The sequence below is a fragment of the Geotrypetes seraphini genome, chromosome 4, assembly GCF_902459505.1.
Source record: "Geotrypetes seraphini chromosome 4, aGeoSer1.1, whole genome shotgun sequence".
NCBI classification, from domain to species: Eukaryota; Metazoa; Chordata; class Amphibia; order Gymnophiona; family Dermophiidae; genus Geotrypetes; species Geotrypetes seraphini.
The window spans coordinates 89,717-117,116 of NC_047087.1; the positions used below are offsets into that span (position 1 = coordinate 89,717).

The 27,400-nt window shown below is 43.6% G+C and overlaps 1 protein-coding gene across 4 annotated transcripts in view; it reads right to left on the reverse strand.

The window, feature by feature from the left end:
• Positions 1-27,400, reverse strand: part of TMEM231 (transmembrane protein 231) — a 177,810-nt gene that overhangs the window by 14,701 nt on the left and 135,709 nt on the right. For all 4 annotated transcript variants that reach the window (XM_033941480.1, XM_033941481.1, XM_033941477.1 and 1 more), the window contains one exon: positions 10,029-10,131. In XM_033941480.1, coding sequence (XP_033797371.1) covers positions 10,029-10,131 — 103 coding nt within the window. The remainder of the gene's footprint in view (positions 1-10,028; positions 10,132-27,400) is intronic.

Consider the following 27,400-nt stretch of genomic DNA (forward strand, 5'->3'; position numbering starts at 1 on the left):
TGGAGGGTAATAGAGAAGTGAAAAATAGAGATAGAGGAAAAATAAAATAAAAATAAACATTTTAACAAGACAGCATTGATCTAGATACTTTGGAAGGTAGAAGAGAGGAGAGAAAGGAATAGATGTAGAAGGGAGAACCGTTGAACAGTAGAATTCTGGAGAAATTTAAATGATAGAAATAGAACTAAACAAAGACAAAAGGCAAAACAAGATAAGATTAAAGATAGATCATAAGCTGGAAAGAAAAATAAAAATAAAACTTTGTCTTCAATCCACGGTTTCAGCGTCATTGATGAAGTGGAGTAAGTAAGTTTAGGAGGAGGGATAACGTTTCCAGAAAAAGGGCTGACAGTCCCAAGATGCCTATGTCTTCTCCCCTGCGATGGTCTCCTATCCATGTATTCCTTCCCAGACACACTGCCCGTGTCCCAGCCGCTCCAAGGAGGCTGCCCCAGATGAGGCTCACGGTGATTGCAGGATTTTCTCCTCTGCGGGAAAGCCGCCCGGATCTGATTGTCGGTGTGTGCTGACGCCGCTGGAAGCTTGGCAGGTGACTCTCGGTGTGTTTCAGAAAGATTTTGGTTGTGGTTTGCAGATAGGCAACGGCGGCTATCGACATGAAAGGTTCCAGAGCATTGAGACATTTGCCAAAAATAGGGACCCAGAATGGGACCTCCGAAGAGGGATGTCCGGATGAGGCCAGTGAGGCCAAGTAGGCCTAAGACAGCAGGGCCAAAAGCCGGTATGACAAGAGGCTTGGTCACTGCCGACACAGGCACCGACCTCCATACAGTGATCAGAAAAGGAGGTGGGCTCAGAGGAACAACCAAACACAGTCCCAGTGGAGGAGGCAATGACACACCCGGAGCACCACTCTGCACCCCAGTCCTCTCCCGTTTCCTCCACCTGGCTCCCCGGTCCTGAAGCCAAACCTGCACTCCAGACCCTGTCATATCCAGGCTCACCGTTCCAGTACAGTCCAACAAACACATCTGGATAGTGGATCTTGCGGAAAGCTCCCTTCAGCTCCTCCAACTGCAGTCTGTCGACAGTAGTGCGGCATCTGCGCTGCCCTCGCTTCAGGAGCCCTGCTCGATCGTAGCTTCCGGCCGCCCGCCCGGGATCCGCCTCCTCCTTTTTCGCTCCCAAATAGGGGCAAATTGCAGCACGCAGCCATCTGCACACCGGAGCAAAGGATTCAGACCAGGTCTTCCACTACCTCAATCAGGACAAGGTCTCAGTCCGGTCTCTCCCAGCTGCCACCATAAAGTCAATCGAACTACAAGTGCAGGGCCCTTCAACTGCCGAGCTGGATCCAACGGTCAAATCATAAAACAGTAAGTAATTTGAAAAAATAAATATAGAACAACGGGAAAGAAACTCAGAAAAAGAAACTAATATCAAAGACAAAAGCAAAAATTAGAAATCAACAATAAAAATTATATAAGACAAAAGAAAAGAAAAAAAAACCCAAAAAAGTAATCAGGAGATGGAACAGTAGATGACTTAACTGTCCGCCATCTTGTTAGAATGTCTAAGTCTATCCCCTTCAGTACCTTGAATGTTTTGATCATGTCCCCTCTCAATCTCCTCTGTCATGCCAAAGCTACAATCACACCAGCCCATCATCATATCATTCAAACCATCTATCGGTCCCCCCCACCCTCCCATACCCCTATAATCCCCAGTCTCTAACAAGAAACCCACCCCCCTTCCAATTCCAGAAAAAAGCCCTCAATAATTCAGGCAAAGTGAAGAAGCTTAGCTCCCGAGCAGCAGGGTACTGCCAGTCACCAAACCACACTACCCAATCCAGATAGAATGTGGAGATAAGCACAGAATCAAATAAAATAACAAGACTCAATTTCTCAACATAGTAGCAATTAACTGTCCCCCCAAATTTAGGGAAGAGAATCTGAAGGTCCTCCATAGTAAAGAAACCCTCAGTGATGCAACCACAAACAGTATTCAAACAGCCTTCCCTGAGGTCCCCAGCTCAGTGCCGGAGCGCCATTGCAAGCATTTGCCACTGTGCGGGATGCTTTTCCAGTGCTGGGTAGGATGAGAGGCCATGGACTCAGATCCACGATGCAATAAGGAGTCTTCGTTTTGAGATGTTAAAAGCTGGGCCTCTCGAAGCACTGTCAGGGCTTCCTCCACTTTTGTTACTTTATGTTGCCAGTTAGCCACTTGGAAGGAAAGCCCAAAGGGATAAAGCTACTTATATCAGAGGTTAAGCACTTGGTAACATCTCAAAAATCTTGACATTTTTGCAAAGTGATAGCTGAAAGGTCTGCAAAAAGTTTCACTTTAGAATTTTCCCATGTACTATGGCCCACTTGCCTAGCTGCCTGTAGCATACGTGCTTTTACAGGGTAACATGAAAAACAGGCTACGATATCCCAAGGCTGATTTCCAGTGCGTGGCCCCAATGCACGATGAACGCGTTCAAAGTCCAAGGATGGAAGTTCACATCAGGCTCCACTGCCCAAAGAAATCGATGACAAATATTAGCGAGCAGAGATTAAACATCTTGGTCCGTCGATGACTGAGGCACCCCCCTTGGGTTCGAATGTTACGCCTGCTTCTATTTTCTCTATCTTCGATCCAAAGGAGATCCTTGTTCCTTTGTTCCAGGTGGGTACAATGGGCATGCAACACCTCAATATTCGAGTCATGATCTATAACCCGCTCTTCAAAATCTTGGAGGTGCGCACCTATTTCTTCCAATGATTGTTTTATTTTTGCCACATCCAATTGTAGGGAGTGCTGGATCGTGAGTATAGTGTCTTTAAGATCTTCCATTCAGGTTTGTAATTCGCTACACGTAGCCGGGCATGTTTCAGGTATTGTAGGCCGCAATCCAGGCATGGTGTTGTCTGCATGCCTCTGCTGTTCTAAGGGCAGTTGAGAGCCTACCACCTCTGTGGGTTGGTAAGCAAAATATTTTAAGTCTGTCCATCCTTTTTTTCCTGCCATGAGAGCCAGGGTATCCCATACACAGTAAGGAGGGAAAAATGATTCAAAATTCCAACTCAGCATAAAAAGAAGCTAATTTTGTAGCGAGGTTCGGAGGAGCTCAGCAGCTAAGCTGCCATTACTCTCTGTGACATCACTTCCTCCTGTTGGGTCACTGATATTAATAAATTGGACTTTATTTGGGCTGATCAACTCCTGTTATTTCGATTCATCTGCTTTTTTGGTTTTGCGTTTGATTTGTGGCAGATCCTTGCCTCTTATTTGTGTTGTAGTCCAGTAGTGACAGTATCATTGGCTGCACTAGTATCCTGTAGTGTTGTTGGAAAAAGTAGGGTCTTACCCTTCTTATTTTTTGAACCCACCTCGATGGCCTTCATACCCAAGGCTCTTGGAGTCACACTGCACTTCTTCACAGAGTTCCTAAACGTTAGACCATTCTTCTAACTTTTACAGATTCTGTTTTCCACTCCCTCTGGGGTGTCCACCGTGTTATAAATCTTGGTATCATCCGCAAAAAGGCAAACCTTACCTTCTAACCCTTCAGCAATGTTGCTCACAAATATATTGAACAGAACTGGCACTTGAGGTGGTTCAGAGAAAGGTACTTGAGGTGGTTCAGAGAAAGGCGACAAAAATGGTACAAGGTTTGCGCCATAGGATGTATAAAAAGAGACTGGAGATATGTATATGCTGGAAAAAAAGAGGTAATATGATACAGACCTTTAAAGTACTTGAAAGGTATTAATATTCAAACAAACCTCTTTCAGAAACATAGAGGTGGTAGAACTAATAATAATAGTTTATTTTTATATATCGCCATACCGGGGAGTTCTAGGCGGTTCACATCAATCAATCATTATACATACAGTACAAATAGATATTTAAAATTGAAATTATCTAAAATTTTGTCTAAGTTAAAAGCTTACAGTGGACATGAATGGAGGTTGTCAGAAAGTAATGTCAGGAAATTGTTTTTTACAAAGAGGATGGTAGATGCTTGGAATGCCCTTCCGAGAGAGATGGTAGAGTCCAAAACTGTGAACGAATTAAAAAATGCATGGGATAGACACAGGCAATGCTTAAATAGAAGGAAGATGGAGACACAACATTGTTGTTGAGATGTTATCTTGGACAAGAACAGTGGGAGCTGAGCCTGATGCCGGACAGACTTGTACGGTCTGTCTCCCACACATGGTGAGAGACAGAGTGGCCAAATCCAACATGAAGGAACGGAGTTTGATGCCAGATAGACTTGTATGGTCTGTGTCCTGCAAGTGACAAGAGACAAAGAGTGGCCAAATCCAGTATAGGGAACAGAGCCCGATGCCGGACAAACTTGTGCAATATGTGTCCCACATGTGGGAAGGTGAAGGTTCGACAACTCCAGTGTGTTGATCATTTTATTGTCACATACTGTGACTGGGGGAACTGTGCAACTTAGGAGGGAATGGAAGGCATCTTGACTGGTAAATTGAATACTGTCAGCAATACACCACATATCATCTCCATCATGGTTGGCATTGTGGGGACTTCACAGTCAGCATTTAAACATGGGTGATCTGGGCCTACATAGAGTGGTGGGAGAGGCTGTGGTCACCTTGTTGGGCAGACTGGATGGACTATGAGGGTCTTTTTCTGCCATCATTTATAGTGTTACTGTGATTCATCCCAGTAACCAATGCAGTTCCAGGGGTCATAGGGATCAAGAACCCCAATGCCAATCGGCCAGACTTGTGAGTGCCAAAATATATCTGTGCTGTTCTTCTCCTTACAACTCTTAATGGTTCTTTTCAACACCTGGCAACTGAGTTTGCAAAAAGAAAGATTATACATGAGCCATAAACATGACAAGCACAAATTATGAATGTCTGTAAGAGACCTGGTTCTGCCACACCAGGAAATGTCCAAACTCTACAATATCGAAGACAGACAAATAAAGATGTTTCCATTGGGATTTTAATCAAATTCTGAAACAATACTGACTCAACAGGGCAAGTGTTTTGGCACTTAAAAGATGCCTTCTTCAGGAGTCCAAATTTTAGTATATTCAAATGTGAATTGAAGGTACCAATATGATCAGAAACAATAGATATCAACAGTGGCTGTTGCTCAGAGGAAGTTGACATTTTTGTGTCACCATTTTGTGTGGTTGACAGCTGCAGAATTAGATAAAAATTAAAAGTGTCTATAAATCTAAGTCAAATAATAAGGGAGGGGTTAGAAAAAAATACTGGTCCTGGGCTGCACTTACAAAACAAAGGAAAAGGCTATCTGAGCAACAATATAAGAGATACAAGAACATAAGAAGTTGCTTCTGCTGGGGCAGACCAGAGATCCATCCTGCCCAGCGGTCCGCTCCCACGGCGGCCCATCAGACCCACTGCCTGAACAGTGGTCTCTGACTAATTTTATAATTTACCTCTAATCCTGTCCCTATAACCTTACCTCTACTCCTATCTGTACCCCTCAATCCCTTTGTCCTCTAGGTACCTGTCCAGACCTTCTTTGAAGCCCTGTAGCGTACTTCTGCCTATCACATCCTCCGGCAGCGCGTTCCATGTATCCACCACCTCTGGGTGAAAAAGAACTTCCTGGCGTTTGTTCTAAACCTTTCCCCTTTTAATTTCTCCGAGTGCCCCCTTGTACTTGTGGTTCCCCTTAGTTTGAAAAATCTGTCCCTGTCCACTTTTTCTATGCCCTTCATGATCTTGAAGGTTTCTATCATGTCTCCCCTGAGTCGTCGCTTTTCTAGGGAGAAAAGCCCCAGCTTTTTCAGTCTGTCAGTATATGAGAGGGCCCCCATACCCTTTATTAGCTTAGTTGCTCTTCTCTGGACTCTCTCAAGTACCGCCATGTCCTTCTTGAGGTATGGCGACCAGTACTGGACACAGTACTCCAGGTGCGGGCGCACCATTGCACGATACAGTGGCAGGATGACTTCCTTCATCCTGGTCGTGATACCTTTCTTAATGATACCCAACATTTTGTTCGCTTTCCTTGAGGCTGTGGCGCACTGCGCCGACGCCTTCAATGTTGTGTCTACCATCACTCCCAGGTCTCTTTCAAGGTTGCTCACCCCTAGCGGTGATCCCCCCCCATCTTGTAAGTGAACATCGGGTTCTTTTTCCCAATATGCATGACCTTGCATTTCCCTATGTTGAAGCTCATTTGCCACTTTTTGGCCCACTCTTCCAGCGTTGTCAGATCTTTTTGGAGGTCCTCGCAGTCCTCCATGGTTATGACTCTGCTGTATAGTTTAGTGTCATCCGCAAATTTGATAACCTCACATTTTGTTCCCGTCTCCAGGTCGTTAATAAATATATTGAACAGGAGCGGTCCCAGCACCGACCCCTGTGGAACTCTGCTCGTGACCCTTTGCCAATCTGAGTAATGGCCCTTTACTCCAACCCTCTGTTTCCTGTCAGCCAGCCAGTTTTTGATCCATCGGTGGACCTCCCCTTGCACCCCGTGGTTCCATAGCTTCCTTAGCAGTCTTTCGTGTGGTACCTTGTCCAAGGCTTTTTGGAAGTCAAGGTAAATGATGTCTATGGATTCCCCTCTATCCACCTGGCTGTTCACCCCCTCAAAGAAGTATAAGTAGTTTGTGAGGCATGACCTGCCCTTGCAGAAGATATGTTGGCTCGATCTTAGCTGCCCATTTTTTTCGATGTGTTCCCAAATGCTGTCTTTAATCAGCGCTTCCATCACCTTTCCCGGGTCCGAGGTCAAGCTCACCGGCCTGTAGTTTCCTGGGTCACCCCTTGAGCCTTTCTTGAAGATGGGCGTGACATTTGCTATTTTCCAGTCCTCTGGGATCTCTCCAGTTTTTAGGGATAGGTTGCATATTTGTCGAAGTGGTTCAGCTATTTCGTTCCTTAGTTCCTTGAGTACCCTTGGGTGAATGCCGTCCGGACCTGGCGATTTGTCGCACTTTAGCCTGTCTATCTGCCTGAGGACATCCATCTTGCTCATCTCTAGTTGGAACAGATTTTCATCCTGATCTCCTTTTCCGATCTCCTCGGGTTCTGGAATGTTGGTTGTGTCTGCCATTGTGAAAACTGACGTGAAGAACTTATTTAACCTGTCCGCTATCTCCTTTTCCCCTTTTACCACTCCCTTTCTGTCTCCATCATCCAAGGGTCCTACTTCCTCCCTAGCTGGTTGCTTCCCCTTGACATACTTGAAGAATGATTTGAAGTTTGTTGCTTCCCCTGCCAGTCTTTCTTCATATTCTCTTTTTGCTTTCCTAACCACTCGGTGACACTCCTTTTGGTGTCTTTTATGCTCCTTTTGGTTGTCTTCTGCCTGGTCCTTTTTCCATTGCTTGAATGATGCCTTCTTATCGCTTATTGCCTTTTTCACTGCATTTGTTATCCACACTGGGTTTTTTGTTCTATTTTTCTTGCACCCTTTCCTGAACTTGGGAACGCACAGGTTCTGTGCTTCGTGCACCGTGCCCTTGAATAGGGTCCAGGCCTTTTCTACGGGCTCTATCTTCCTTGCGGTATCGATGAGTTTCTTTCCCACCATTTTCCTCATGGCATCATAATTCCCTTTTTTGAAGTTGAGTGCTGTCGTTGTGGTTCTTTTCACCTTTGTTGGTCCAATTTCTAACCTGTACTGGATCGTGTTGTGATCGCTGTTTCCTAATGGGGCTAGTACCGCCACCTCCTTAGCGGGTCCCCCTAGTCCGTTGAAGATTAGGTCAAGAGTGGCATCTCCCCGTGTTGGTTCCATGACCAGCTGTTCCATGAAACAGTCCCTCGTGACTTCCATGAATTTGGTCTTCCTCGTACAGTTTGAGTGCCCGATGCTCCAGTCTATTCCCGGGTAGTTAAAGTCCCCCATCACCACCACGCTTCCGCTTTTGCATAACTGCCTCAGATAGGCCTCCAGGTCCTGGTCGATTTCTTCCGATTGTCCAGGTGGGCGATAGTACAGACCCAATTTTATGCCTGTTCCTGCTCCTCCTGGTAGTTTAACCCATAATGATTCCAAGTCGTCCGCCCTTACTGTTGTTTCCATCCTGGTTGTAGGTATGGAATCTTTTATATATAGCGCTATTCCTCCACCCTTTTTGTGTGACCTATCTCTCCTGTAGAGTTTGAACCCTGGTAAGGCCACATCCCATTTATTGTCATCAGTCCACCACGTTTCTGTGACTCCGATTATGTCTAGGCCCTTTTTGCAGGCTAATACTTCCAGCTCTCCCATGTTAGTGTACAAGCAATGTAAGTCCCGGTTGTTTGCCTTTCTTGCTGGTTTTCCTCGTGGTTTGGCACTCCTGGCGTCCCCCTCGTAAGTTGCTAGTCCCCTAGCTTCGTCTCGGTCATCCTTCTCCTGTGGTGTATCTGTTTCCTCCTCAGCCTGTTTCCCCATTTTTGATTGTCCCTCTGGGATCCGTTGTTCTCTTTTAGTCCTTCTTACCAAAGACATTTGTGCCCTAGACTCCTGCGATCTATCCTTAGGTCCTTTTTCAAAAAATTCCAACTCAGTCCTGAACCCACTTTTACAGTGCCCTTGTTCAATGTCCTTGGCCCTGGTCCTCTGCATTGCATCCTTAGGTCCTTTTTCCAAAAGTTCCCACTCAGTCCCATGCCCTCTTTTACAATGTCCATGCCTTCTTGTACAATGTCCTTGCTCAGTATTCTGTTTTGATACATTTGTCCGATGTGTCAGATTGACTGTCGGCTTTCCCCCCTTCCTTAGTTTAAAGCCAAGTCTATGATGGTCTGGACGTTGCGTGCCAGCATCCTTGTCCCAGTCGTGCTCAGGTGCAGTCCGTCTCTCCTGTAGAGTTTATTCTTTCCCAAGAAAGTTGTCCAGTTCCGAACAAAAAGGAAACCCTCCTCCTCGCACCATCTCCTGAGCCATCCGTTTATTGCTTGTAGTTCACTCTGCCTCCGTGTGTCTGCTCTCGGTACTAGCAGGATCTCCGAGAAGGCTATCTTGCATGCCCTCAGTTTCAGTTTCCTCCCCAGGATCCTGAACTGATCAGTTAGTGCAGTCCTGTTGTAGTCCCTCCTGCTGATGTCATTGGTTCCAACATGGATTACTACAGCTGTCTCCTCTGTCTCGGCCCCTTCCAGGATCCTTTCAATTCTGTTGATGACGTCCTTCGTTCTTGCCCCAGGGAGACATGTCACTAGTCGGTCCTCCCTCCCTCCGGCTACAACAAAAATGGAAGAATATGTCTTCACTGCCCCACGGATGAAGACTGCTTGGTCCCGTGCAGCAATGGAGGGTGAGAAGATGTGCTATTCCAAATACTTCTAGAAAGAAGCTGGGAAGTTGTTGTCTTAGGCTTCATTGGATGACATTATCTATATGTGAATGTATGATGTCTTGCCTGTCCTTGGAGAAATACTTTTTCACAAAAAGGGTGGAAGATGACTGGAATGCCCACCCAATGGACATGAGAGGGACAAAAAACCATGACAAAATTCAAAATGGCTTACAATACAGAGAATCTTTATATAGAAAAAGAATGGGAATGATTTTCATATTTCAAAAAAGCCATAGAGGAGTTACCTAAGTGGAGGAGTAGCCTAGTGGTTAGTGCAGCTCCTTGTGACTCTGGGCAAGTCACCTAGCCCTCCATTGCCCTAGGTAATCACAGAAAGGCAGTATATCAAGTCCCATGCTCTTTTCCTTTCCCCATCCTACAGAGAGCAGTAGGTACAACTCTAGTCACCTTCCTGGTCCCACCTGCCATATTTCCTATGTTATTATTATGTTTGATGTTTCTACTACATAAAGAGACTTTATGTATGGTACTTTGTGTATCTAAGAGGGTTAGGGTTAGGAGCTTACATCACATTGTTTATGACTTTTATACATAGCCCCATTTGGAACACCTCTATATCCCTTTCTCTCCACAGTATATACTACAAAAGCTAGGTTTCCAGCTACATATTTCTTCTTCAGCTTTAGGAGTATTTGTAATAATAGCAATTCCACTCTACATATATCACTTTTTCTAGAGGTAGTAGAAGAATGCTTTCAAGTTCTAGGGAGAGCAATAAGCTAATATATCAGCCAAAGGATATGAAATAACTTCCATTGGATATCGAATAACAGCATCAATCACAAATGAATCTGCAGCTCTTCCCACCAGCCAGACTGGGTTGAAGTCAGAGAGCACTGTTGTCACTGCAATGACATCAGAGAAACAAATCTTCATTTGTGCCTTTCAGAATCAAGTTTAAGATTCTCACTCTTATTTATAGAGCTTTTTAAACTGGTGTCCTCACTTATCTTTCTTCATCTCAGTACCTTATACCCCTGCATGTACCCTCCATTTCTAGATTCAAACATATTGATACTCCCTAACCCTCTACAGGCTCACTTGGAATCAACTAGACATTCTGGGCTGGATTCTACAAATGGCGCCAATATCGGCAGTTGCCTAAAAAATGGCAGATGATCGCAGGTCAGTCACCCAACAGCACCATTTGTAGAATTGCAGCTACCTCAAACATAGGCACCTGAAATGTAGGCCAGGGTTTTGAAGGCCTTCATTTCCAACGCCTATGTTTGATGTGAATAACACCTATGGAGACACCTAAGAACACCTAAGGTCGTTTCTGATGTTGACCGTGCCTTTGACCTTAGGCGTTCTAAGGCACCTCTGTCGACGTGATAAAGGCACCTACAGATTTTTAAATTATTTTTTGTCATTAAGTTAGGCACAAGTAGGTCACCTACTTTATGCTGGCTTTTACAAAGCTGCAGTAGAGGTTTCTACCATGGGCCAGCAAAGTAAATGCTTCGACGCTCATAGAATTCCTATGAGCATTTGAGCATTTACCTCACCAGCCCACAGTAGAAACCACTACAAAGGCTTTGTAAAAGGAGCCCTTATGGCGCTGTTTATAGAATATGGGCATCTGCTTTTTATTTTCTCACACTGTACCTCTGGAATTCCCTCCCTGATTTTATAAGAACCAGTCATTCCCTTGCTTCAAGACCTTAAGACTCATTTTTTCACATTCTATTCATCTGCACCCAAAGACTGATGTGGGCAATCAGGTTAACATAAGAATAGCCTTACTGGGTCAAACTAATGGTCCATCTAGCCCAGTATCCCGTCTTTGCGAAGGCCAATCCAAGTCACAAGTATCTGGCAAAAACCCAAACAGTAGCAGTGTTCCATGCTACTGTCCCATGCCTGACTCAACAGCAGACTATGGATACAGTTCAATATAGATCACAGCTTTTTTTTTATTTTGTTTTAGAGATTGTGACATGGATAACCTGGACATACAGATGATTCAACTGGACATACTGGCCTCACTTGTGTATGCTGGACACTACAGACCTATATTTTCACTTGTGTATGCTGGACACTACAGACCTATATTTTCCCATAGCCAGGCCCAGCCTGTACCTTGCTGTCTGTAAACACCTGCAGCCTTTGCAATGCTAACGTTTTTGTCTCCATTCCCTGCTGGGAGGATATTTCTCCAAGGTTCTGCTGAACTGTTATCAGTGCTGTATGACTTCATTTGCCAGGCACCCTGGAAAGCCATAAAACTTTTATAATGAGCAAGGATCCCTGCAGGACGATGTGGGTGTAGCGAGATGAGAGAACTTGATACCAAAACATTTGCTCCCTGTCTCTGAACCAAGTTATGGGAACCAAGCAACTGGATTGTTGAAAGGTCACCTTTGCCAACTTTCAGCATAAAAGGACACCATCCCGAAGATGCACAGACTAATTAGCATCTACAGATCTCAGCGCTGGAGAAAGAAAGTTCACCAAGAGTTCTCTGTTTCTGCAAGCCCCCCCCTACTGGGGAGGGGGGGTGGAGGTGAGAGAGGCGTGGACTGAGAGGAGGAGTTAGGTATACATTATTTTATGTACCAATAGGGAATTACATAACCAGAATTCAGGGATGTACTTTTTGGAACAAAGGAAGAATTTCTCTGTATAAAAACACGTGCATTCTAGGTAAAGCCAGAGAGATTCACTTACTTATGCTACGGGGATCTGCTAGCTCCCTGCTAAGCATATGGGTGCAAGTTCTTCTCTCCATTACATATTCTGAACTGACAATACATTTTTCTGATATGTCTCTGCTGCTGTAATACTGTAAGTTTTTATACTAACAATAAACGAATATTGTCTGTTTTGGAAGATACAATGCCGTCTTGTAGTTATTCCAATGAGGTAAACAAAGCAGCCTTTACTTCAGTGGTGACTGCCCGACATGATCAAGCTTGGGTTTCACGCGCTTGCGTGATTAACAGATTTTATTTTTTAAGGTGTTCCGGTGAACTCCAAAGAGAAACACGTTCAGGGGGCGTAAATATTTCGCCTTGGTGCTGGGCGGATGGTGCTCCTGTGTGAGGGGGAGTTTTGGGGGGGCCAGTTGTGGCAGGGACTGGGGGCCACATCGTGGTCCACTTTTTGTGCCGTAATTGGACTCCAAAACTCCACAAAATATATTTCTAGTCACACAGAGACCGTACGGAATTAATACTGTACAAATTGTAAGTACAACCTTTTATTTTAATTTTTATATATTAGACGTCAGGCTAGTGATAGGAAAAGACAGTTGACATTGTACATTTGTATATATACTGTGTGTATATATATATATATATATATATATATATATATATATATATATATATATATATATATATATATATATTAGGGGAAAGAATAGGGTTGAGTCAAGATCTGGATTAAGTTTTTTCTGTGCACCCTGCAATTCTGTGTGTATGAGACATGCCAGTGGCACGAAGTGAGCGAGAGTCCTTATTTGCGTTTCCATTGTCCTGTGAAGGGCATGGACAGAGACGGACAAAGCAAAAGATTTCTGTTGAATACGGGTAGCTCAAAGAGATAGAATAATGGGTAAAGCAGAAGTGAGAGACCTCCCCAGACAGCAATCCTCTGGAAAAGCCCTTAGAGAAGATCCTGCAGTGATAATGACAGTGTGTTCAGTATTAAGAGAAAAGTTTAGTGTGGAAGTAAAAAAAAACAAACTAAAACTAAAACAATTGGCTATGTCAAATTTTGCCATTCGTAGGAGAATTGCATGCAGAACTAAGGAAGCTAGAAATGTTTTCCTGTTGAAAAACAAAGGGCATTGCAAAGAGGTGCTGCCCATGAGACCCCTTAAAGTTTTTAAGTTAGGAAAAAGAATAATTTAAGATGATGCCTTAAACAGAGATGGGAGGCGGCATGGAGGCTAAAATTGTAGCTCAGGAGTGTCCTGTACAGTAAAGATTGTCCCATACAGTGAAGGTACATTTTATGGAAGGTGTGGCCAGCCGACTGCAAATGTACATTCTCTAATCTGTTTTTGTTTGCTGCCTGTATATCTCTATATTTGCTTAGCCAGCGTTATGAAGCTACAGCATTAGGTAACGTTCTGTTGTGTATATGTATGTTAATATATAATTAAAAAAAAAACAACAACAAAGATTAGATTTTGCCAAAGAGACGGATTACTTTTCCCGGTTTAGAGCTTAGAAGGCTCACTCCCAGTGTGCCAGTTGACTTCACAGATCATTAGAGGCTTCCTGTACTGAAAAGCAAACGTAGTTTGTATACCTTGGAAAATTGTGGAGCAATAGGAGTTAGGAAAAAATTGTTAAGCTGCCCGTTACCCTTATATTGTACACTGCTTAGAAACCTGATTAAGCGGTTTAAAAAGTCTTTTACTTAACTTGCAACTTGATTTATGGGTTTTAGAGAGTTTGTCGGCCCATTTCAACTAAGGACATGGAGATCTTTGTAATAAGACGCTTTACTGAGTGCAACAGGGCTAAATGTTTTTGTATGTGTGACCGTATGTGAAATGTCATAAATCCATAGGAATCTTCTCTTGTTTCCCGCTTTACGCTAGAGCCTGCGAGCAAGAGTGGGGAAAAGAGGAAAAAGTTTACTTATGCCTTAGTATTTAATTTATGCTTGAACCGAGGTGCCACTGGATAGTTTTACGCAGGTAACTATAACTATGATATAATTTCCCATGTCTATAAATGACATAGTATTTTAAATTCTGTTTTTTATGGATTTACAGTTACACTGTAAATCGGTGCCTTTATCTTGCTTTCAGTAAGAGGGGAAAACCAAACAAGCTAACCCCTCACAGTGGACAATTGTTCTATTACGTTGGAAAAAGAATTGAAAACAGTGGTATACATTATTTTAAACAGAATGGGTCTAGAGATAATAAGGATAGTGTTTTCTTTCTTTTATGTTGTTGTTGACTGTTCCTCTTTTTCTTCTTACAAGAGGGGGTAATACATAGCGTACATAGTCCTGCTTTTCATCATGAGATGTAACATCTCAACCCTGCCAGTTATGGCAGGCTTGCAGAAGATGATATAATACAATGCAATCTTTATTTGGGTAATTATGGAGATTCAATGTTAACTGAGTTTGAATACTAATAAAACAAAACACTTAGCTAGCTAGACCTGTGGTTGTGGGAGCCAAGAACTAGTTTTCTGATCTACATAAACTATTTCTGACTTACTAGTTTTAGGATATCTTTTGACTTTAGGAGACATTATAATTCGTTTATACCGCTGTGGGTGTGTGACTTTTACTAGCATCAGTTTCTGATGGCAAACCTTTCTGCGTTGGTTATATGAAATTTGTACACCGTAATGTGTATTTTTATTTAGATTAGAATTTGATTTGACAGGAACAACAAACACTAGTGTTTGGCTTTAGGGATTGCAATGTATTTTGCCTATGATAAATAAAATAAAGTATTCTCATTAGTTCTGAATTGGTTCAGGCTTTTACACAGTCATGCTTGGACTGGATTCACTCTTCTAATCTTATGGTTTAGCACCATTTAGATAAATTCAAAGCAACAAAACAAACACCCAAACATTTTCCCTTTGCCCTATTGCTTTTCTTCCATCTATGTTCTCTTTCCTTTCCTCCTTGAAGTCCTTTTTTCTTTCCTTGTTTCTTATATGTTTAATTCTGGGTTTGTAGAGGTTTTTTGTAATTTTGTAATTCTTTATTGTTTTCTTCACCCTTATTTTTATTGTTGTCAGAGGCTTAGTATTTGGAATTTAATCAACTTTTTGCCATACTTGTCAAATTGATAAAACAAAATCTCTGGGGACACCAGACAAGACACAGAGAATGAGAAATTGGTGATGTTGAGAAATTACCCGGGGAGATGGAAAAAGCATTTAGGTTGGAAACCTGGGAAAGGTTGGTAAAGCAAGACAGCATGATTGTTGCCGAAAGTTGCAGACAGGATAGTGTAAGTTGCTAAACAGGGTTAAATGCATGTGGCTCTAGCCAGAATTAAGAATGTGAGTTTCGCACTGATGAACGAGAATAAGGACTGTGATTTTAGACATATAATTTTGTCAAGCTCGAAGGAACTAGTAATTTAAAGAGAGTTGAGCCAGATAGTTTACGTGTTCTCGCAGTTGTAAAAGTGTGTCTGCTGGTAATAAAAAAAGAAAAAACAAACAAACAAAAAGCGACCATTTGTCAGACATGTGGGGTTTGTGTTGGGTACATCCCTGCCTTTGTATCCCAGTGTTGGGGGATTTAAAGTACAAGACTAACAATGATAGAGGTTAAGTATCCATATTTTTCTGAAATTTGAAATATTTGCTAAACATGGGATTGATAACATTGATACCGGATGGATTGAGAATAATTCTTTTGTGCTAACAGTCTCCCTTGCTTTCCCGTATTGTGTCTTTATCCTGGTGTTCTTTATGAATTCTTTCTTCCCATGCACGTTTGTATAAAGTGTTATTATCAATCAGATTCTAAATACAATTGGAAACTGAAATACATTTAAAATAAACTTGGTAGTGCAGACTAAAGTAGCTACATCTAGTCTGCAGCAGTGCCTACTCCTCAGAGTGTAGCGGGACCCAGGTGGCAGACAAGGGTTCCTGGTCTGCCTGCAGGGAACATGGTTAAGTGACCTCAGGGGTGGTGTCACGTTAAAATGTCTCTTCTTTGTCTTCGCAGTCATACATACAGAGCTGTTCTGGACCTGTTACAATGCGCCTTTTTCTAACCCAGAGAAGGAGGACAATGTTATGCTTTCAGTAACCTTGAAATGACCTTGCCCTTAACATTTAACATGTTTCTTTTTTCCCTTTGAATTGACATTGCCATACTTCAGAATACCTCTATATTTAACATTGTACACTGTATCTTACTTTTCCTAGTAAGTTTTGCTTATTTTTCAAGATTGAAGCACACCCTAGCAGTTGCATCCCTGTCTGCATTATGAATGAAATAGGCAGGGCACCGAATCAGAGTGATCACATTCTTACGTTTTCTCTTTCCGAAGTTCCAGTAACCATTTAGATGCCTTTTATGATTATGTGATTATTATGCCATGTGTTATATAGCACTTTACTTTGCCCCTATGTGCACACAATTATGATTCAAGTTTCAAGTTTTATTAGGATTTTATATACCGCCTATCAAGGTTATCTAAGCGGTTTTTACAATCAGGTACTCAAGCATTTTCCCTCGTGCTATGATAGACGTTTGTTTTTGTATAACTGTGCATTTCTCTGCAGATCTAAGTTCAGCTCTGAATCCTTGCCAGCTGGAAGAAAAGTTCCACGCCTTTTGTGTTTTCTATGTTTGTTTGTGCCCTGTACTCTTTGTGTTGTCTATCTGTTTGGTTTGTGGGGTACCCCGGGGAAACCAAATATACCATTGGCCATTTTTGGAGATTTTCTCTCCCTTTTTGCATTTTTGTTTTTTCCTATCTCAATTGCGCAATATTTTTTGTTTTTTATTTTTATTTTTTCCTTTCCTGGCCTGAGCGCTGCTCCGTTAGGGGTTATCTTATTTAGAGAAGGTTCTATAGACTTAATGATATTTTTCTGTGCACTCCACTGAGTTTACACCTTGTAACATGTCTTCTTCTGCATATTGTGTACTTGAATCTTGTATCTTTCTTACTGTACTTATGACCAGTAAATGCATTATTTTTGTCCCTTGTTGCCGCCCTCAGTACAGGCAACCTGTTCTCTCTCTTTCTTTTCTTTGGCTCTCTTCACTGGATTTCGGCTGCTGGATGATGATACCTGGACTTCTTTCAAGATGGTGTGTCCTTCCCTGTATGTGCAGACTCCTTTCCTTCCGAGTGTGCACCGTACTAGTTTATAGTGACTGCGTGCCTTGAAACGCTACATCCTGAACTTTTACTTTCTTGGACACTTTCTCTCCCATGTTTTGTTTATGCCCGTTTTGCCGGTTTGCTGGACTTTATCTTTTCTTCAGTTTTGACATTATTTCTGTGAAGGACTGCTTGTTTTATTCTGTATATTCTTTTTAAGTTACATTATTGTTTTTATGCTGTGATGCCTAGGCTAGGTTATGGACCTGTCAAGCTTGTCCATTTTTTTGTTTTGTTTTTATTATTTACTGCCATGTCATTCGTTTCTTTTAATGCTTTATTTATATTTTGATAGCTTGCCTCTTATACTACAACCTGAACAGAAAAACATATGTCCTGTATGTCTTTATTGCTTTCATAGCTTCCTCTGGTCTGGTTCTCATATTTTTAAAGACTCTTACTGCTGTTCTTTAATTAGCAATGATTAATGCGTTGTCTTGAATGCTATCCTTGTGATTTTTCCTTTGTTCATTCTTCCTTTTTCTATGAGATGCTATGGAATCCTGCTGAGACACTGCATCCCAATTTTCATGCTGTGTACGATGACTCCCAGTTCTGCAATCTATGCCTGTTATGTTCTGTGCCTCTGCTTTTGTCCGTTGTTTTTATTGTTCACCTATTAGCCTTTTGTGCCTACATCCTCTGGTTCTGGCATGTAGTTGTTCAGTGTAGATAGATAGTTGGGAGGGCTGCCCCTCCTCCACGCCTTTGTTTCTTCCTCTCTCTGCTACCTTTTGCATGGCGGGCCTCTGACTTGCCGTACTTCAGCCCGCCAAGAGGGGACTGACATGGATAACCTGAACATACAGATGATTCAACTGGACATACTGGCCTCACTTGTGTATGCTGGACACTACAGACCTATATTTTCACTTGTGTATGCTAGACACTAAAGACCTATATTTTCCCATAGCCAGGCCCAGCCTGTACCTTGCTGTCTGTAAACACCTGCAGCCTTTGCAATGCTAACGTTTTTGCCTCCATTCCCTGCTGGGAGGATATTTCTCCAAGATTCTGCTGAACTGTTATCAGTGCTGTATGACTTCATATGCCAGGCACCCTGGAAAGCCATAAAACTTTTATAATGAGCAAGGATCCCTGCAGGATGATGTGGGTGTAGCGAGATGAGAGAACTTGGTACCAAAACATTTGCTCCCTGTCTCTGAACCAAGTTATGGGAACCAAGCAGCTGGATTGTTGAAAGGTCACATTAGCCAACTTTCAGCATACAAGGACACCATCCCGAAGATGCAGACTAATTAGCATCTACAGATCTCAGCGCTGGAGAAAGTTCACCAAGAGTTCTCTGTTTCTGCAAGGCCCTCCCCCTACTGGGGAGGGGGGGTGGAGGTGAGAGAGGCGTGGACTGAGAGGAGGAGTTAGGTATACATTATTTTATGTACCAATAGGGAATTACATAACCAGAATTCAGGGATGTACTTTTTGGAACAAAGGAAGAATTTCTCTGTATAAAAAACACGTGCATTCTAGGTAAAGCCAGAGAGATTCACTTACTTATGCTACGGGGATCTGCTAGCCCCCTGCTAAGTATATGGGTGCAAGTTCTTCTCTCCATTGCATATTCTGAACTGACAATACATTTTTCTGATATGTCTCTGCTGCTGTAATACTGTAAGTTTTTATACTAACAATAAACGAATATTGTCTGTTTTGGAAGATACAATGCCGTCTTGTAGTTATTCCAATGAGGTAAACAAAGCAGCCTTTACTTCAATTGTATGACTGCATGTAGTTGGGTGTAGTTCCTTACTGTAATGGTGTAGAGTCGCTATCACCCTACTCACCACGGAGAGAAAGCTGCATGTTAAAACCTGCTGGGTATAGGCTCTTCTCAGCAGGCCAAGCGAAGCAAACTCATTTGCATGTTGAGTCATTTAGAAACATAGAAAAATGACGGCAGAAAAGGGTCACGGCCCATCAAGTCTGCCCACCGTAATGACCCGCCCCCCTAACTTCACCCTACCAGAGAGCCCATATGTGTATCTCATTTCTTCTTAAAATCTAGCATGCTGCTGGCCCTAATCACCTGCAGTGGAAGTTCATTCCAATGATCAACCACCCTTTTGGTGAAGAAATACTTCCTGGTGTCACCATGAAATTGCCCGCCCCTGATTTTTAGTGGATGCCCTCTTGTGGCTGAGGGTCCATTAAGAAAGAAGATATCATCTTCCACCTCGATACGGCCTGTGATATATTTAAACGTCTCATTCATATCTCCCCTCTCTCTACGTTCCTCGAGTGAGTATAGTTGCAATTTATTCAGCCTTTTCTCGTATGGGAGATTCTTGAGCTCTGAGACCATCCTGGTGGCCATTCGCTGAACCGACTCAATTCTCAGCACATTCTTTTGATAATGCGGCCTCCAGAATTGTACACAATACTCCAGATGAGGTCTCACCATGGATCTGTGCAAAGGTATTATGACTTCGGGCTTCCGGCTGATGAAACCTCTACGGATACAATCCATCATTTGTCTAGCCTTAGATGAAGCTTTCTCCACTTGACTGGCCGTTTTCATGTCTTCACTAATGATCACTCCTAAATCCCGTTCTGCCTTAGACCTAGCTAAGGTCTCACCATTTAGAGTGTAAGTTCTGCACGGATTTCTGCTGCCAAGGTGCATTTTTTAGCATTGAAGCCTAGCTGCCAAGTCGAGGACCAATGTTCCAATAAGAGTAGGTCCTGCGTCATGCTGTCGGGCAAAGGGCTTTTACCTACTATGTTGCATAGTTTGGCGTCATCTGCGAATAATGTTATTTTACCTTGAAGCCCCTGAGTCAGGTCTCTTATGAATATGTTGAAAAGGATTGGGCCCAAGACCGAGCCCTGCGGTACTCCACTGGTCACCTCCGACGTATTGGAGAGGGTGCTGTTAACCACCACCCTCTGAAGTCTGCCGCTCAGCCTGTCCCTGACCCATGCAGTTAATGTTTCTCCTAACCCCATCGATGTCATCTTGTTCAACAACCTGCGGTGTGGGATGCTGTCAAAAGCTTTACTGAAGTCCAAGTACATGACGTCCAGGGACTCCCCTATATCGTTTTCTTGTTACCCAGTCAAAGAAGCTAATTAGATTGGATTGGCAGGACCTACCCTTTGTGAAACCATGCTGGTGGGGATCCCGTAGATTCTCCTCGTTTAGGAAACAGAGGGTAGGGGTGAAGGGCCACTACTCAGACTGGAGAAAGGTCACGAGTGGTGTTCCGCAGGGCTCGGTGCTCGGGCCACTGCTTTTTAACATATTCATAAATGATCTAGAAACAGGGACGAAGTGTGAGATAATAAAATTTGCGGACGACACCAAACTATTTAGTAGAGCTCGGACAAAGGAGGACTGCGAAGAATTGCAAAGAGACTTGGACAAACTAGGGGAATGGGCAGAGAGATGGCAGATGAAATTCAATGTTGGGAAGTGTAAAGTATTGCATGTGGGAAGCAAAAACTCGAGGTATAATTATGCGATGGGAGGGAAGTTTTTGAATGAGAGTGCCCAAGAAAGGGACTTGGGGGTGATGGTAGACATGACAATGAAGCCGACAGCACAGTGCGCAGCTGCCGCTAAGAGAGCGAATAGAATGCTAGGTATAATCAAGAAAGGTATTACAACCAGAACGAAAGAAGTTATCCTGCCGCTGTATCGGGCAATGGTGCGCCCGCATCTTGAGTACTGCGTCCAGTATTGGTCACCGTACCATAAGAAGGATATGGCATTGCTCGAGAGAGTTCAGAGGAGAGCAACACGACTGATTAAGGGGATGGAAAGCCTTTCATATGCTGAGAGATTGGAAAAACTGGGACTCTTTTCCCTAGAAAAGAGAAGATTAAGAGGGGATATGATAGAGACTTACAAGATCATGAAGGGCATAGAGAGAGTAGAGAGGGACAGATTCTTCAAACTTTCAGAGAATAAAAAAACAAGAGGGCATTCGGAAAAGTTGAAAGGAGGCAAATTCAAAACTAATGCTAGGAAGTTCTTCTTTACACAACGGGTGGTGGACACCTGGAATACAATTCCAGAGGAAGTTATAGGGCAGAGTACAGTACTGGGGTTTAAGAAAGGTTTGGACAAATTCCTGCTGGAAAAGGGGATAGAGGGGTATAGATAGAAATTTACTGCACAGGTCCTGAACCTGTTGGGCCGCCGCGTGAGCGGACTGCTGGGCGCGATGGACCTCGGGTCTGACCCAGCGGAGGCATTTCTTATGTTCTTATGTTTAATTAGTGTTTCCATGAGTTTACTCACTATTGATGTGAGACTCACCGGTCTGTAATTCGCAGCCTCCGTCTTGGAACCCTTTTTGTGCAGTGGAATGACGTTAGCTGTTTTCCAGTCCAAGGGGACTCTTCCCGTACTCAGGGAAAGATTGAATAGCATGGATAACGGTTCCGCCAGGACATCACACAACTCACTAAGCACCCTGGGGTGTAGATTGTCCTGGCCCATGGCTTTGTTCACTTGGAGTCTTGATAGTTCGCAGTAGACGCTGCTGGGTGTGAACTCAAAGTTCCGAAACGGGTCTTCTGAGCTATGCCTTGCCTGCAGCTGTGGACCGTTCCCCGGCGCCTCGCAGGTAAAGACTGAGCAGAAGTATTCATTTAGTAGCTCAGCTTTATCAGAATCCGATTCTACAAAATTCCCATCTATTTTCCTAAGGCGTGCTATCCCATCTGTGGTTTGTTTTCTGTCCCTAACATACCTGAAGAAGAATTTATCCCCTTTCTTAATGTTCTTTGCTAGATTCTCTTCTATTCGAAGCTTGGCCTCTCTGACTGCTGTTTTGACAGCTTTGGACCTGACCAGATAGTCTACCTTTGCCACCCGTTTTCCTGATTGCTTGTAGGAAATAAAAGCTTTTTTCTTTTCTTTAACGAGGTATGAGATTTCCGCAGTGAACCATTGGGGTTTATTTTTTCTCCGTTGTTTGCTTACTGTGTTTATATAGCGGTTTGTTGCTTCATGTAGGATATATTTCAGGGTTGACCACATAGCCTCTATATTATCGGTTTTCAGCTTGGTTTTGTAGCGACCGATGGACGAAATCTCCCATGCGTTTAAAGTCAGTGCCCCGAAAGTTAAGGACCTTTGTTGCTGTATTTGATCTAGTGAAGCCTTTCCTGAGGTTGAACCATACCATGTTGTGGACGCTGGAGGCTAGCGTATCGCCTACCGAAACCTCAGAGAGAAACAGGAGCTTGCAGACAAGACCTGGAGCCAAGAAAAACAACTGAGGGAGAGTTCCTGGCAATAGGAACTCCTAAAATTGACCCTTGGGGGGGATGCATGCTGGCACCTGCCTAACCCCCAGTAAGCTCAAACCCAAATTGACCGGTGACTAAGTCTGCGGGGACCAAGGTACTGGGAGAGTCAAATTGACTGGTGACCAGCGGGTCTGTGGGGACCAAGGTACCAAGAGACCTGAACTGACCATTGGCCAGTGGGTCTGCAGGAACCAAGATACTGGGAGACTTGAACTGATCGGTGATCAGTGGAGACCAAGGTACCAAAAGACCTGAATTAACCAGTGACTAGCTGGTCTGCAGGGACCAACGTATCAGGAGACCTGAATTGACTGGTGGTGACCAAAAGAGACAAGAGTGACTGGTGATGACTGGAAGAGACCAGAAAGAAAGAGAGAGCAGATATGCACGAGTGACCAGTCGACAATCTCTGCCAATAGCAATGAAGTGACTACTCAACACTTATCTATGAATAAAGAAAGATTAGGTTCTTATCCCAGTAATCTTCTCTTGTAGATGTGTCTAGTGGTCCTGAATGCTAGGGTCTTGTATCTAAACTAGAAAGCTGCTTGCAGAAAACTGTCACTCATGTTTTCACTCCACCTCCTTCCCAAGGAGCTGCTTCTGCCCCCTCAGCTTGTACAAAAGAAATAAGAACATAAGAACATAAGAATTGCCATCTCCGGATCAGACCCTGGGTCCATCAAGTCCGGTGATCCGCACATGCGGAGGCCTCTCCAGGTGTACCCTGGCCTAGTTTTAGTCCCCATATCACCGTATGCTTCTCAAGGGAGATGTGCATCTAATTTACCCTTACCCATATCACTCTATGCCACTCTTAAGGAGATGTGCATCTAGTTTACCCTTAAATCCTAGAACGGTGGATTCTGCAATTACTTCCTCTGGGAGAGCATTCCAGGTGTCCACCACTCGCTGCGTGAAGCTGAACTTCCTGATATTCGTCCTGGACCTGTCCCCCCTCAGCTTCAGTTTATGTCCTCTTGTCTGTGTCACATCAGACACTCCCCTGCTCTATTTTGTCGAATTCTTTCAGTATTTTGGAAAGTCTCGATCAGATCGTCTCTTCTCAAGGGAGAACAACCCCAGTTTCCTAAGTCGTTCCTCATAGTCCAGGTTTTCCATACCTTTCACTAGTTTTGTTGCTCGTCTCTGCACCCTCTCTAGCAGTTTTATATCCTTCTTTAGGTATGGAGACCAATGCTGGACGCAGTATTCCAGGTGCGGTCTGACCATGGCTCTGTAAAGCGGTATTATAAAACTTTCTCTGATCTACTCGTAATTCCCTTCTTTATCATGCCTAGCATTCTATTTGCTTTCTTCGCCACTGCTGCACATTACGCCAACAGTTTTAAGGTCCTATCTATCAGTACACCCAAGTCCTTTTCCTGTTCGGTCTTTCCCAGAGTTACACCTGACATACTATACTTGTGTTCTTTGTTTTTTCTGCCTAAATGCATCACTTTGCATTTTTCCACATTAAACTTCATCTGCCATTTATCTGCCCACTTCTCCAATTGATTCAAGTCGCTCTGGAGTTCCTCACTGTCCTTCTGTGATCTGATTGCCCGGCATAGCTTTGCATCGATTGCAAACTTGATGATTTCACTGGATGTTCCTTCTTCTAGGTCATTTATGAAAATATTAAATAAGATGGGTCCCAAGTACTGAGCCCTGGGTTACACCGCTAGTCACTTTTTCCCATTCTAAGAACTTCCCATTTATGTCCACTCTCTGTTTTCTGTTCTCTAGCCATTTGCCTATCCATCTTAGTATATCTCCCTCTATTCCATGGCCTTGTAGTTTCCTGAGAAGTCTTACATGTGGAACCTTGTCGAACGCTTTCTGAAAGTCCAAGTATACAATATCCACCGATTCTCCACAATCAATTTGTCTGTTCACTGTCTCAAAAAATTGAAGTAGGTTCGTCAAACAAGATTTCCCTTTCCTGAACCCATGTTGACTGGCTCTCATCAGGCTGTGTGTGTCTAGGTGCTGGACTATGCTATCTTTGATCAGTGCCTCAACCATCTTTCCAGGGACAGACGTGAGACTCGCAGGTCTGTAGTTGCCTGGCACTCCTCTCGATCCTTTTTTTAAATATCGGCATGACGTTCGCTATCTTCCAGTCATCCGGTATCTGTTCTGTTTTGATTGACAGGTTGGCAAGTTTTTGCAATAGTTCTCCGATTTCAAATTTCAGTTCTTTTAGGACTCTCGGATGAATTCCGTCCGGTCCAGGAGATTTATCACTTTTAAGTTTGTCGATCTGGTGGTAAATCTGGTCCAAGTCCACTTCTACTGTGGTGAGGCTGTCCTGTACGACTCCCTTAAACACTTTCACTGTGTCAGGTGTTGTTGCGGTGTCTTCCTTTGTAAAGACAGACGCAAAGAAGGAAGTCTGCAATTTATTTGTCATCCTTGACGCACCCTTTTCCTCCCAGGTCGTCCAGCGGTCCCACCACCTCACTTGCGGGTTTTTTCCTCTTAACGTATCTAAAGAAGGGCTTGAAATTTTTGGCCTCTTGCGCTATTTTCTCCTCGTATACCTTTTTGGCAATCCTCACCGCTTTGTGACATTTTTTCTGAGCATCTCTATGTTTGTTCCAAGCGTTGGATGTTTTCATGCATTTCCACGTCTTAAAGGAGTCCTTCTTTTCATTTATGGCTTCCTTCACCTCTTTGGTAAGCCATGCTGGCTCTCTTTTGCCTTTGGTTTTCTTTACTTTGGACATCTGCGGAATGTAGAGGCTTTGTGCTTCCGTGATAATATTTTTCAGTAGGGACCATGTCTGTTCCACCTTTATGACTTTACCCATCTTTTTCTTGATCTGTTTTTTCACCATGGCTCTCATGCTGTCTTATCTTCCCTTTTTAAAGTTTGAAGTCATGGTTGAGGTTTTGGTACCTTTCCCGACATCAAGTTTGAAGTTGATCATGTTGTGATCGCTCATCCCCAGCGGGACCGTAACTTCTACTTCCTTTGCCAGTTCCGTAATGCCATTTAGGACCAAGTCCAAGGTGACATTTCCTCTCATCGGCTTTCCTACCATCTGTTCCAGGAAGCAGTCCCCTAGCACTTCCAGGAATTTTGCCTCCTTGCTACAGTTAGAGGTTCCCAGGTCCCAGTCTATCCCCGGGAAATTGAAATCCCCCAAGATTATGACATTATGTCTTACATTCTTGTTTAATTTCCTCTATCATTTCCAAGTCTGTCTCCTCCCTCTGTCCTGGCGGTCGGTAGTAAAGGCCAATCTTTATGTCAGCATTGTTGTGTCTGAGAATCCTGATCCAGAGGGATTCCAGCTTCTCTTTCTCTTCCGCCATAGTCTCTTCCTTCCCGAACATATAGGGCAATACCACCACCTTTCTGCCCCATTCTATATCTTCTGTACAGTTTGTATCCCTGTAGTACTGTGTCCCATTTGTTTTCATCTTTTCACCATGTTTCTATTATGCCAATGATTTCCAGTTCGTCGTTTTTTGCTATTGCTTCTAACTCTCCCATTTTGTTTCCCAAACTTCTAGCATTCGTATACATACCTTTGAGTTTCCTTTGTGTTACCTTCTTGGACTTTCTAAGCTTAGCAGTTACTACTGTTCTTCCACAGTATCCTTTTCTCCTGCTGTGTTGTCTCCCTCATTTGCTTTGTGTTCGACCCCTCCTGTATCTGAGTAGTTGTCCGTAGTTCCTTCTTCGGGGCATCCTGTCACCCGGGCCATCGACTGGTGGTCGACTGTCGGCTTTCTCCTGTCCTTTAGTTTAAAGCCTTCTCGATGGCCCTCTTCATGTTGCCTGCCAGTACTCTTGCTTCTTCCTTGTTGAGGTGCAGTCTGTACTTTCTGTAGTACTTGCTTTTTCCCCAGAACGCCATCCAGTTGCGCACGAAGTCAAAGCCTTCCTCTTCACACCATCGTCTCATCCAATTGCTTGCAGTTCCCCTTGTCTCTTTGCATCCGCTCTTCAGTTTTCTTCCGAGTGAGCGGAGCTGTCCCTTCATCTCTTCCCTGTCATACTTCCATCCGCTCACATCGTTGGTTCCCACGTGGATAAGCACAGCAGTGTCCTCTCCCCCAGCGCTGTCTATAATCCTGGAGATCCTGTTGGCCACATCCTTCACTCTTGCTCCAGGCAGGCAGGTGACGATTCTATCCTTTCTCCCTCCTGCGGTGTGGCTGTCCACATGATGTACAATGGAGTCTCCAACGATGATCCCCATTTTCTTTATTCGGGGTTTCCTTGGGGAGTCGTAGGTTGACATCCATGGTATAGGACCAATCTTCTCTCTCCTGCGGTACTCCTGAGGTTATTTTCTGCTTTTCGGGTGGGGGTCGTCCCCATGCAGTCTCTTTCTTACTCCTGGTGTGCAATCACCCCTTATCTCTGCTTCCGTCTCTCCAGAATTTGCAGGGGTGTCATCTCTTCTATCGTCCAGGCCTTCTTCCTGGGTTGTTCGGGTACAGTCCTCCACTGTAATAAAAGACATAACGGAAAATGGGGGGAGAGTTCCTGACACTACAATTTTGTTCTGCTCTGTAACAAACATAGGAAATAATATTATAACATTCAAACTTATGCACCCAGCACTATATATATACAGCTCATAGCTACTCGCATGACCTATCAAGCAGAGGCTGAACTCAGATTGTATGGTCATGAGAATTTACCTAGGCATCATATTTCTTCTTTAGTTTATCCTCTCAGCTCCTCTGATAGAAAATTTGTCAAATCCAGACTGGTTCTACGGCAGGCAAAGCCCATACATAAGGACCACTAGACACATCTACAAGAAAGAAGATTACCAAGGTAAGAACCTAATCTTTCTTTCTAGTGAAATGTGTCTAGTAGTCCTGATCGCTAGGGACACACTAAAGCAGTCCCCAGTGTCTAAGGCGACCCCACTGAAATTACCTTCAATACAAAGGACCTAAAAGCAGTGTCTTTCCTGGATGCTACATCCACCCTAAAGAACCTGGTAAAGGTATGAAGGTTA